Source organism: Bos taurus, chromosome 26 (assembly GCF_002263795.3).
Source record: "Bos taurus isolate L1 Dominette 01449 registration number 42190680 breed Hereford chromosome 26, ARS-UCD2.0, whole genome shotgun sequence".
Classification (NCBI taxonomy): domain Eukaryota; kingdom Metazoa; phylum Chordata; class Mammalia; order Artiodactyla; family Bovidae; genus Bos; species Bos taurus.
Window position 1 is genome coordinate 15,986,831 of NC_037353.1, and position 13,010 is coordinate 15,999,840.

The 13,010-nt window shown below is 35.9% G+C and overlaps 1 protein-coding gene across 8 annotated transcripts in view; it reads left to right on the plus strand.

Moving 5' to 3' along the window:
- The window catches only part of TBC1D12 (TBC1 domain family member 12), a 119,272-nt gene extending 109,644 nt beyond the window's left edge, over positions 1-9,628 (plus strand). For 6 of the 8 annotated variants that reach the window (XM_024985563.2, XM_024985564.2, XM_005225492.5 and 3 more), the window contains 6 exons: positions 575-663; positions 1,547-1,618; positions 3,931-4,059; positions 4,318-4,427; positions 6,627-6,885; positions 7,762-9,621. In XM_024985563.2, the coding sequence (XP_024841331.1) occupies positions 575-663; positions 1,547-1,618; positions 3,931-4,059; positions 4,318-4,427; positions 6,627-6,885; positions 7,762-7,830 (728 nt within the window). In that variant the 3' untranslated portion in view covers positions 7,831-9,621. Of the gene's footprint in view, positions 1-574; positions 664-1,546; positions 1,619-3,930; positions 4,060-4,317; positions 4,428-6,626; positions 6,886-7,761 lie in introns of those variants that run through there. The other 2 variants (NM_001206699.2, XM_005225494.5) reach the window with 2 other exon arrangements.
- Positions 9,629-13,010: the final 3,382 nt, after the last annotated feature.

The following is a 13,010-nucleotide window of genomic DNA, read 5'->3' on the forward strand; positions in this document are numbered from 1 at the left end:
TGTAGTGATTTTGGAGCCCAGAAAAATAAAGTCAGCCACTGTTTCCCCATCTATTTCCCATGTAGTGATGGGACTGGATGCCATGATCTTCGTTTTCTGAATGTTGAGCTTTTAGCCAACTTTTTCACTCTCCTCTTTCACTTTCATCAAGAGGCTTTATATTTCCTCTTCACTTTCTGCCATAAGGGTGGTGTCATCTGCATATCTGAGATTATTGATATTTCTCCCGGCAATCTTGATTCCAGCTTGTGTTTCTTCCAGCCCAGTGTTTCTCATGATGTACTCTGCATATTAAATAAGTAGGGTGACAATATACAGCCTTGACGTACTCCTTTACCTATTTGGAACCAGTCTGTTGTTCCATGTCCAGTTCTAACTGTTGCTTCCTGACCTGCATACAGGTTTAAGGCTATAAGTTCCAGGAAAAGCTGTGATGTTTCTTTAAAGTTATTGATTATTCAGCTTTTAACTTTCCTTAAGTAACATACATGGTGTGTGTGATCATTCTGTGTTTACAAGACTGATCTTGGTATAATGAGTAATCATTTCAGTTTTATCTACCTGGCAAATGCAGGTGTATCTGTTGCTGATCGAGAGGCCAGTCTAGAATTAATTAAGTTGGACATATCCCGTACATTTCCATCTCTCTACATCTTTCAGAAGGTAAGGGTATCTCAACTAGCTTGTAGCAACTATTTTTTTTTTAATCCAAAGGAACAAATTCTCTAGATGCATAGCTATTATTTTTTAAAAGCATAACTATAAAAATTGGATGCCTTTATATAAAAAAGGCAAAACTAGTAGGAAAATAGTAAAGGCATTTCTGTTATTTTATTCCACTGACTGAATGCATTGCAGTTCGAATAGCACACAAAGGTACTTGATGAGTTTTCCCTGAAGTGAATTTCTTTGTCTAGTTTCTATTCTGTAAAATATCTGAATTTTAACATTTTTGCCTAGTAAACTGGTAAACTATAAGGAAGTTTGCTCCAAAACTTAATTTTTTTTTCAGAATTATTGAAATAGGAAGGTTTGTTTTTTGTGCAGAGATTATTATGAAATTGCTTACATTTTATGAGGAGAGTAACGATTACATTTTATATGTATATATGACAAGTCTTTATTCATGGAATTCTTCTCTATGTCGACAAAGTGAGATTGAACGTTTTACCATTAAGATTAAAATTTGTAATTATTAATAAACTTAATTTTGCGTCTTCATGGTTTTCTTTTGCTGAAATTGTATTATATCAAATGAAAGAATCTGTGTTCATTATAAATTTATTGTGCTAACTTTAGATGTCTTTAAAATTGCATACAACTCTATAGTTTGTATCCATCCATCAAGTAAGTATATTTGACTATTTTGGTTTTCCACAATTAAATATTTTTACCCATACTTGAGAACATATCTTTGCAGAGTGATTAAGTATACTGACTAAAACTAGTCATTTAGGAAATATAAAGTTAATTAACATGTTTTTTGAGAATTAACTTAGAAACAATTATTTGTATAGTTTGACATTTCATTTTTCTCTTCTCTAAGGGTGGCCCATATCATGATGTCTTACATAGCATATTAGGGGCATATACATGTTACCGACCGGATGTTGGTTATGTAAGTATGTGTTTCAATCTGTCTTTTGAATATAAACAGTCTCTCTGTCTTATCTCATAGTAGCTTATGTTGTATTAGCTCTCACATGTCTGTATCTGTATGGTTTTTTTCTTGGTCCTGTCAGCTTATTCTGAGAGGAATTTTCCCTTTCCTGCCAGAGGCTTGTAAAACTGATTACCTGCTTTCTTGGAGAGCAGCTGGGGATTTGACCATTCAATTTGTAAACTTTTATTTATTATCCATCCTGTGTTGCCTTCTCCCCTTTTCCCCGACTCTCCTTTTCCTGACTGTCTCTTTAGAGGTAAACCTCTTATGTTCATCTGGGTTGAGGAAAGGTAGGTAGGTACCTGTACATACAGAGTAGAGGAGAGGATTTGCTCCTTTTACACATTTTTAACCAATCCAAGTTTTAGTCCTTCCTCTCAATTTTAGAGGTGCCTGATAACTTTAGTTCTTGAGCCTTCCAGAATTTGTGGCTGAATTGGCTTGCTGCTGACTGGCTTTCTCCTCGGCACATATTTTAGTCTCAATATTCCCTGTATAGTTAAAATTTCCAAAGTGCTATTGACATCTTTTATCTACTGTCTATATTATTTTCCATTTTCTTTTTTGTTCTTCTAGGTTAATACTTATTTTATTTACTGTTATCTTAGTTGGATTTGGAAGGGAAGGGGACAAAGAAAAATGTGTGTTCAACTTGTCATGTTTTACTGGAAATCATAAAACCTTCATTTTCTTGCCTTTGTATTAAAATAGAAACATTTTAGAGATTTCACAATAGGGTGGCTGTCTGATACAACTTACCCTATTTTGTTGCATGTTCATTTGTACATTTGTTTATTCATCCATTCACTCAACAAATATGTACTGTGTGCTTATGGCTATATGCCAGGCTTTGTTCTAGGTATTTTATTCAGCTCTGTGAACAAAAGAAAGATTCCTTTTTGTCTCTTATAATTTAGATGGAGACAGACAATAAACAACAACAAATAAGTAAATCACATGTTATATTAAAAGGTGATAAGTATTATAGAAAAAGCATGACATGGCTTGGGGAGAAAGTAAAGTTTGGGCATGGGGTAGGTTGTAGTATTAAAGCTGTCCTTATGAAGAAACCTCAGATATGCAGATGACACCACCCTTATGGCAGAAAGTGAAGAGGAACTAAAAAGCCTCCTGATGAAGGTGAAAGTGGAGAGTGAAAAAGTTGGCTTAAAGCTCAACATTCAGAAAACGAAGATCATGGCATCTGGTCCCATCACTTCATGGGAAATAGATGGGGAAACAGTGGAAACAGTGTCAGACTTTATTTTTCTGGGCTCCCAAATCACTGCAGATGGTGATTGCAGCCATGAAATTAAAAGACGCTTACTCCTTGGAAGGAAAGTTATGACCAACCTAGATAGCATATTCAAAAGCAGAGACATTACTTTGCCAACAAAGGTCCGTCTAGTCAAGGCTGTGGTTTTTCCTGTGGTCATGTACAGATGTGAAAGTTGGACTGTGAAGAAGGCTGAGCGCCGAAGAACTGATGCTTTTGAACTGTGGTGTTGGAGAAGACTCTTGAGAGTCCCTTGGACTGCAAGGAGTTCCAACCAGTCCATTCTGAAGGAGATCGGCCCTGGGATTTCTTTGGAAGGAATGATGCTAAAGCTGAAACTCCAGTACTTTGGCCACCTCATGCGAAGAGTTGACTCTTGGAAAGGACTCTGATGCTGGGAGGGATTGGGGCAAGAGGAGAAGGGGACGACAGAGGATGAGATGGCTGGATGGCATCACTGACTCGATGGACATGAGTCTGAGTGAACTCCAGGAGTTGGTGATGGACAAGGAGGCCTGGTGTGCTGCGATTCATGGGGTCGCAAAGAGTGGGACACGACTGAGCGACTGATCTGATCTGATCTGATCTTATGAAGAAAGTAAAATTTAAACAGAGAATCTCTTTTGGTCATGTGTTCTATAATAGAATCATAAAAACATTACATAACCCCTTCATATTTTTTTAAGTTGACATTCATTTAAATTTTTTCATTATAAGTTTCATCATAAAGGATTTAATTTTTAGCACTTATTAAATATTGATATTTTAAAACAAAACTTTTATTTTAAAACTGTATGTGCTCAGTTGCTCAGTCGTGTCTGACTCTTTGTGACCCCATGGTCTGTAGCCCGCCAGGCTCCTCTGTCCCTGGAATTTTTCAGGCAGGCATTCTGGAGTGAGTTGCCATTTCCTACTCCAGGGGATCTTCCTGATTCAGAGATTGAACCTGTGTGTCTTGCATCTCCTGCATTAATTTCTCTTCCCTTTGAAGGTCCAAGGGATGTCCTTCATAGCAGCAGTTCTCATTCTCAACTTGGAAGAAGCAGATGCCTTCATTGCATTTGCAAATCTCCTGAATAAGCCATGCCAGTTAGCCTTTTTTCGTGTGGATCACAGCATGGTATGAACATTTAGAATGAATTGTTTTTCTTTGTCAGTTTCTATAGTCTGATTGCCCTTACAGAGTAAAATACAGTAATCAGAAGACCAAGGTGATCTAAAATAAGCCTTTCATTGAATTACAGTTTTATGAATGCTTGATGAAAACACTCAGAAAGAGGTGCTAAGCAAGATTTTCTATTAACTTATGAGTAAGGATTTAATTTCTCAATTTCTCGAGTATACTCTTAAATAATTTTGTTGAAATTTCTATCTTTAGATGTTGAAATATTTTGCAACGTTTGAAGTATTTTTTGAAGAAAATCTCTCCAAACTATTTCTTCATTTCAAATCTTATAGTCTTACACCAGACATATACTTGATAGACTGGTAAGTTATAGAATATAGTAATTAAAAGGAAACAGAGTAAAACTTTTTGCCTAAAGTAAATCTGATGCACAGGATCATACATATAAGAAAAACTCTTCTCTTATGTATAAAGAAACCCTCACATTTTTGTTGGGAGGCATTTGATTAAGAATGTGAACTCTGGTTTGAAATCAGAATCCCTGTTTTTTGTATTTCAATTTCCAAACTATAAAATGGGAATAATAATATCTCTATCCTGAGTTGTTTTGAGAGTGTTTTACATGGATTATCTCACTCAATGCCAGGTACATACTAAGCTCTGAGAAAGAATTAGTTTGCTATTCCTTTAATATTCTTAACATACAAGGGTTTATGATAGTTATGATAGGTTTTCTTTACTGAGAGCTTTGTTTTTTCCAAGGCCTTATCCAGTTTTCTGACCAAGTATTGATGCCTTATTTAAGTGCTAATGCCTTTTTTTAACTTTACAATTCTAGCTCTTGTATTCTAACTTGGAAGGTTTGCGTAGGACTCTGCTGAACAGTAGCAGTAGATTATTTAGACGGGGGTGAATTTTGCCCAAGAGATAGAGCAGTCGATCTTAAGATAGATTGTTAAGAGTACATATGAAATATTTAAATCTTAAATCCTAATCATTAAAAATCAGTGGGTTTCATATAAGTGATAAGATTTAATATAGATAATGGCATTGATCAGCTATCTTTATGGTTGTTTGAGGTTTTTTCTACTTAGACTTTAAAAAAAAGACTAAGTTATTTTTCAACGTATTCTCCTGTTCCCATTAGGAACATTAGAGTTCCTTTGGGTAGGACCTAAGATCATGGGGAGAAGGGTTTTCTATTACGGGACCTGAAGGACCAAGATCAAATACTAAATCTGTAAAGAAGGTGGTAAAACTGCTCAGTTGTCCATCTTAAGAACTGTGAACATGAGCCAAAACAGGATCACAACTGATAAAGGGAGCAGGATGAAATTAATACTGAGTGAGTACTGTATACTAGAAACTGCTTCGGCACTTCTAATACCCTTTCACATTTTGAACAGTGAGTTAGTATTCTCTGTACTACCAAGAGTATGCTTTAGGTTTTCTGGAGGTTTTTTTTTTTTTTGGCCGGGCCTTACAGCTTTTAGAATATTAGTTCTCTGACTAGGGATAGAACCCAAGCCCTCTGCAGTGGAAACCAGACTTCTAACCACTGGACTGTGAGGGAATTCCCTCTGCTTTCTGTTATGCAATTAAATATGTGTTTATAATTTAAGAAGTAGTCATGAATTTTTGTTTCATTCCATTGAGCTTGTAACATACAAAGCCCAGAACCAATGGTGCAAGAAAAAAGAGGAATAAGTAAGTGGCAGTGCTAATGAGGATTTATTTCATTTTTTGGCGGAAGAGCCTTTAGTTAGTTGCCTTGCTTATGTTTCATCAGCAGTATCTCAGATAAAGTTTGTGTAAAAAATGTGTACCTTCTTTGCCAAGGTAACATCAAGAGAAGTTCTCTAGCATTTTCGCCCCCTACTTCCTCAACTACAGTGCTACTCCAAAGTACTACTGAATAAAGACATGATCAAACATTATCAGAAAGGATGGGAAAAACCTTTGGTGATTCTATTGGAAGGTACACATGCTCCCAAAGAAGTAGTAAGTAAAGTTTGGTGAACGGAAAAACAGTAGGTATTTGTGAAGAGGAAGAAAAGGAGAGAAGTCAGGCTTTATGGTTTTGTATTTAGGCTAATATAAGGTACTTGACCTCATACGGTAATAAGTAACTTTTACTGAGCATTTCTTATGTGCCATTCACTATTCTAAACACTTTACATTTAGGTAATTTTATTATCTTTGTTTACTAATGAGCAGACTGAGGCACAGCAAGGTTAAGTATCTTACTCAGGGTACATAATCAATAAACTGCAAATCTAAGATTCAAACTCAGGTACACTGGTTTCAGTGTCCATACCCTTAACCATGAGGTTATTCTGCCACTGTAGTTTGTATTAGGCTGTATCGCTGCATAAGATTGTAAATTCACATACTTCTGTTATTTATTACTTAATTTTCCACTACTCAAGTTGAGGGAAGGAGCCATATCTTATTTGCCTTTTCAGCCCTAATTTAAGCACTTCTTTTTATATAGAGATGCTTAATGAGTGACTGAATAAATGAATGAAAAATTTTAATGACTTTTTCCCCCCTAATTTTAGGATCTTCACACTCTATAGCAAATCACTACCACTTGATCTGGCCTGTCGAGTATGGGATGTATTTTGCAGAGATGGGGAGGAATTTTTATTTAGGACTGGATTAGGAATCCTCCGATTATATGAAGATATTCTTCTACAGATGGACTTTATTCACATAGCACAGTTTCTAACTAAATTGCCAGAAGATATCACATCAGAAAAACTGTTCAGCTGTATTGCAGCCATTCAGATGCAGAATAGTACCAAAAAATGGACTCAGGTAGAGTGACATTTTCCTACTTCTAACAGATGTACTAAAAGTTTGTTTTTAATTAAAAAAAAAAAGTTAACTATTTGTCAAATGTTAGTGCTTAAGTTTAAAAAAAAGCTTTAAAAATAATTTTTGACTTTGAAAAAAATATTGCTTCTCTTTCACCTCTCCAGACCTATGGCTTTATTTTTTATGTAAGTCCAGTAATATTTTGAGTTTAGTGAAGTGCAGCCTACAATAGTCATGTATTTGCCAGGGTAATTATATAAGCACCTTGGTAGTTCAAATAGACAACAATTGTATTAAATACCTGAATGTGTACTAAGGGTTTGCAATAAAAAGAATGTAATGTATGATTCTGACTTTTTAGATGCTTAATCTTGTTAGGGAAGCAAATATATTGACAGTCTAAAGTTATATGACATAAAAAATAGTGTTAACACTTGCTTCATGAATGATGGACAGTAGGCATAAGTTCACAGTTTTATTGCTTATGAAAATGAAAATATAAGAATATTGGTCCAGTCAATGTAAGGCAAAAACCACTATATTATAAAGTAATTAGCCTCCAATTAAAATAAATAAATTAATTAAAAAAATAAATATTGGGAAAATGCAAAAAAAAAAAAAAATGAATATTGGTCCAGGAAATGTTTTGTTACCTAATAGTAATTTTATAATATTGGAAAGTGATGAAAACTGGAATCTAACTGTCTATCATAAAATTGGGTTGAAACAAACAAGAGGATTTGAGAATGACTCTTTCAGAGAGCAAAGTTATGTATGCTAAAGCTTTTTCATGTTAATAAACTATAGATTTTAAAATCTCTTTAATCTGCATGGTTGTTGTTTTTAGCATTAATATTTACTTTATATAATTTCCAGGTCTTTTCATCTGTGATGAAGGATATTAAAGAAGGAGACAAGAATAATAGTCCAGCTCTGAAAAGCTAACCTTCAAAATTAACAAAATAATTGCAATATAACAAATGTTGTTTGATAAAAGTTTTCATTTCCTATGTAAAAAGCATGGTAGAAAATGCTGAAGAAAGCTAAAAGAATCAAGACATGGAAAACTACTGATTTTGAATTCCATGGGGCTGAAGTAAATGAGTAACCCATTGACAGTATTAATTTAAAAAGTATTTTATAGGGAGAGCCATTTTACAAAGGAGAAAATTTAAATGGCTAGTTCATACTCCGTAATATGGAGTGAATAGTTTAATGCAATACATTTTTTAATAGCTTTGGATATAGTTCAAAATTTTTACATCTTTTCTTTAACTATTAGCATAAAGGCACTTTGGAGGTCAGAACAGGCTATTTAAATACTACTTTAACTTCTAAAATACTATTTGAAATAAACGCCTTAGTACAGATATTATCTCCAGTTCCAAACATTTGAAGATATTATAGACCAATAATAAGCAACTTTGATTGTAAAGTGTTTATGTCACTGATGTTGTTTATATTCATTCCCACGTTGGGGCAAATTTGGGTTATTTGGGAACTGGAAATATTGGTAGGAGATTGTTTAGCACTTATGTAAGTGTTTTCCACAGTATCATGTCTGTCTGTTTTTGAAAGGAAATTGTTTCTTTTTTTCAAGGAATTTCTGTCACTCAGAGGAATTTAGCTTTTCTGTTTCTAGTCTAAGAAATTGTTCATCTAGTAATTTAAGAAAGCTAACTGGTAGAAGAAAATTTCTTTGCACTTTAATGGACTGAAGACTTTTTGGAGGGAGTAAGTCCATAAATATAAATGAGGTTTTTCACTGGTAAGAGTAAAAAGTAATGAATTCTGAGAGTTCTTAAATAGCATGCTACTTGGCAAGACTTTAAGTTTGTTAGTTAAAATTTTTTCGCTGTCTGTAGAAACAAAATTTGTTAATTCCAGTTTGAATTTTGAAACAACATGTAGCCAAGTCCGTGACTTGTAAAACCCTGTGTATAATTTTCTAATCAATGGAAATGAGAGTAAAAGAAAAATTTAATTTTTTTCTAATGAGTTTAATTTTGATGATATAGTGGATAAAGGAATGATTAATTATTGGTAACCTGACATTAAATTTATTATGATGTTTGATTCTTGAGCTTAAAATAAATCACTTTATTATTATTGATATCTATATAACATGGTATTTGGTTAATACACTTATAGTGTGCTTTTATGTTGCACTTTGGTTTGAAACAACACTTAAGCACACTATTTCTGTTAGTGGTATATAGTCTTCAAACTAACAAGTCTGAGAACTTTGTTAGTGTAGTGACTGCCTCTTTAGGAATATGGGACCAGATGGTACCCATGTATTTTTACCCCATGGGTCATTCTAGCCTAGGGACCACTAATGGAGCCCTCAGAAGTTAACTCCTGTCATAGGAGCTTTCTTAGTGGAAACTAGTAGTGTAATAAAATATTGAGGGAGTACTCAGGGTCTTAATAGGTTTTAGAATGACATATTAACTCTGGTAACTACTTCCTTGGTATTGGTGGCCCTGATAGAGGGAACGAAACCCCTGGCAGTAATCTCATTGAGGTTGTACTACCTGCCAAAATTTAATCTTACTTTTGTGTATTTGTTTCCTAAGTTGGGCCTACGTTACTGTATTTCTTTTTCTCATTTTTATTATTGTACAGTTTCTTTACCTTTCAAGTATAAATGTGTATATAAAATGTAAATACAAGGAATTTACTAAAATCCACTATTAACAATTACTGTGTAAATAAAACTTATAAGCAGAGTAATTACTTGAAATGAGTCTTCATTATTTGGGGGATATTTAACTACATGTGGAGATAAAAAGGGAATAAACTCTTCTTCCAGATTTCTCTTCCTGAGGATGACTGGGCCTTTTGGCTTTTGAGATTGCCAGTACTGGTAGTGAGAAAGTTGTATCTTCCTTAAACCTCTTATACAGGCATTATAGAGTTACTCGTTATTCACATGATCAGTGTATGGCAGTTTTTTGGGTAAAGTATATTTTCAATTAAAAAATAACTTGCCTGGGAGAGATGTGGAAGGGAGGTTTAAAAGGGACGGGACATATGTATACCTGTGGCTGATTTATGTTGATGATGGCAGAACCCATCACAATATTGTAAAGTAATCATCTTCCAATTAAAAATAAAACTAAAAAAATAACTTTCCTAAAAACCTCAAGATAATGTGAAATTGAATATGATATTTTGTCTGTCTAATCAATATTTCTCTCATTGTCCTTTTAGCCCTGGTCTGCATTGTATTGTTTAAATGCTACTGGAAGACTCCAGTAACTAGCATAGCTTTCTAAAATCAGAACACATAGTTTTTGCTGATTTCTTTTGCAGTGATGACCTTCATATAATGTTATTGATTTGAGTATACACACACACACACACACACACATATATATATATAAGCAGAGTGTGTGTGTGTGTGTGTATATATATATGTATATATGCATACTTTAATTGAGGTATAGTTGATATACAGTGTTATGTTAGTTTCTGGTGTACAACAATATGATTCAATTCAATTATATATATATTCTTGCTTTCTGTTGAACAACTAAGGATTGAGGAAAATTTCTTCCCCTCTGACACCACCCAGGAAAACTAACTCACCAAGATGACTGAAACCCTCACCTTAAGTACTATCTTCAGCTGAAAACCAAAGATGTTAGGAGTATGGTTTGAGACTTCAAAGGGGAAGCAATTGACATGGAGATGAAAAGCAAATGTTTGGTAAACAGATGTTTGCTGGGCCTTGCAGAACAGTGAGTGGACTCTGATCTCTCTCGGCCCTGCAGAGTTTTCCCCACCTCACCTAGTCTATATTCTTAGTTCTATTACAGAATAGACCCTCTATCAAAATTCTTTTTTGGCAGATAAGGGGGCAGTAACAAGAAAAACTTACTGAGTCTTCTGTTTCTTAAAAATAATTAGCCTAATTTAACCTTCACACCAAAAAGACACATTTTGGGGTGACAAATTTTGCTTTCCTACAGTGCTGGTGGCTCAGCTGTAAAGAATTCACCTGCAGTGCAGGGGCCGCAGGAGACATGGTTTGATCCCTGGGTCAGGAAGATTCCCTGGAGGAGGGCATGGCAACCCACTTCAATATTCCTGCTTGGAGAAGCCTGGCAGGCTGCAGTGCATAGGGTAGCAAAGTCGGACACAACCAACTGAACATGCATGCACGCACAGTGCTAAAACCATTTATTTGGACTTCACTGTTTGACAACATGTGAAAGTCACCCAGTCATGTACCACTCTTTGTGACCCCAAGGACTATAGAGTCCATGGAATTCTCCAGGCCAGAATACTGGAGTGGGTACCTTTCCCTTCCCCAGGGGATCTCCCCAACCCAGGGATCGAACCCAGGTCTCTCGCATTGCAGGCAGATTCTTTACCAGCTGAGCCACCAGGGATGCCCAAGAATACAGGAGGGGGCAGCCTATCCGTTCTCCTGTGGATCTTCCCAACCGAGGAAACGAACCGGGGTCTCCTGCGTTACAGGTGGATTCTTTACCAACTGAGCTATCAGGGAAGCTATCACAACATGCAAAGATGAAAATTATATCATGTTTTTAAACGATTAAAAACTTTCTTTTTTTAATTTCAGGGAAATTAGCCCCTTCAGAGAGAGAAGAAAACCTTGCCCTTTAAAAAAACTGTTTGCTAGAAATACAAACCAAAACTGCAATGAGGTATGAATGGCCATTATCAAAAAGTCTACAAATAATAAATCTGGAGAGGATATGGGTAAAGGGTACCCTCTTACACTGTTGGTGAGAATGTAAACTGGTATAGCCATTACAGAGAACAGTAGAGAAATCCCTTGAAAAACTAGGAATAAAGATACCATGTGATCCAGCAACCCTACTCCTGGGCATATATTCTGAAATGATGAAAACTCAAATTTGAAAAGATATATGCACCCCAGTGTTCATAGCAACACTGTTTACACTAGGCTAGACATGGAAGCAATCTAAGTGTCCGTCGACAGATGAATGGATAGAGAATGTGTTATGCGTGCATGCATACACACAAACACATCAGCTATGACAAAGAATGAATGCCATTAGTAGTGTTGACTTAAAAAATGCACCACTTGAGAACTGTGAGTTAAGTTCTATTTGGGGCAAAATGAGGACTGCAGCCTGCGAGACAGCACCTTAGCAGATAGTTCTGAGAAACTGCTTCAAAGAGGCAGGGGAGAAAGGTCAGTATACATATGGTTTTTGGTGAAAAGAATATATGCAATCAAGCACATATTTTTCCAGAAGGTTTCTACAATCTCATGAAGCCTTTCCTAGTCAAAAGGAACAGTCATCACCATGAAGGATTTTAATGTTTTTCTAGATATGAGAATTGGGCTCGTAAACTCAGCTCTTAGAATATCTATCTGAAGACCTGTCCTGCCAATTTTTCCCTGAGTACAGAGTGCATTTCTGTTCTCCACTCTGAGCTCCTTCAATGGGTGTTGAAAGTCAGCAGCTACAGCAGCACATGATTTCATCCTTTGTAGAGGTAGATGGCAAGCACCCATGGAAAGTGCCAATTTGTTGTTGACAGCACCAAGATGGATGGACCTAGAGATTATCGTACTAAGTGAAGTAGGTCAGAAGACAAATACATGATACCACTTATATGTGGAATCTAAAAAATGATGCAAATGAACTTACAAAAAAAATAGAATCAGACATAGAAAGCAAACTTAAGGTTACCAAAGGGGGAAGAAGAGTTTAACAGATAAACACTGCTGCTGCTGCTAAGTCGCTTCAGTTGTGCCCGACTCTATGCGACCCCATAGACGGCAGCGCACTAGGCTGCCCCGTCCCTGGGATTCTCCAGGCAAGAACACTGGAGTGGGTTGCCATTTCCTTCTCCAATGCATGAAAGTGAAAAGTGAAAGTGAAGTCGCTCAGTCATGTCTGACTCTTAGCGACTCCAGGGACTGCAGCCCACCAGGCTCCTCCGCCCATGGGATTTTCCAGGCAAGAATACTGGAGTGGGGTGCCATTGCCTTCTATATATAAAATAGAAAACCCACACAATTTCATGGCTGCACTCACTGTCTGCAGTGATTCTGGAGCCCAAAAAAAATCTGTTGCTGCTTCCACTTTTTCCCCATCTATTTCCTATGAAATGAT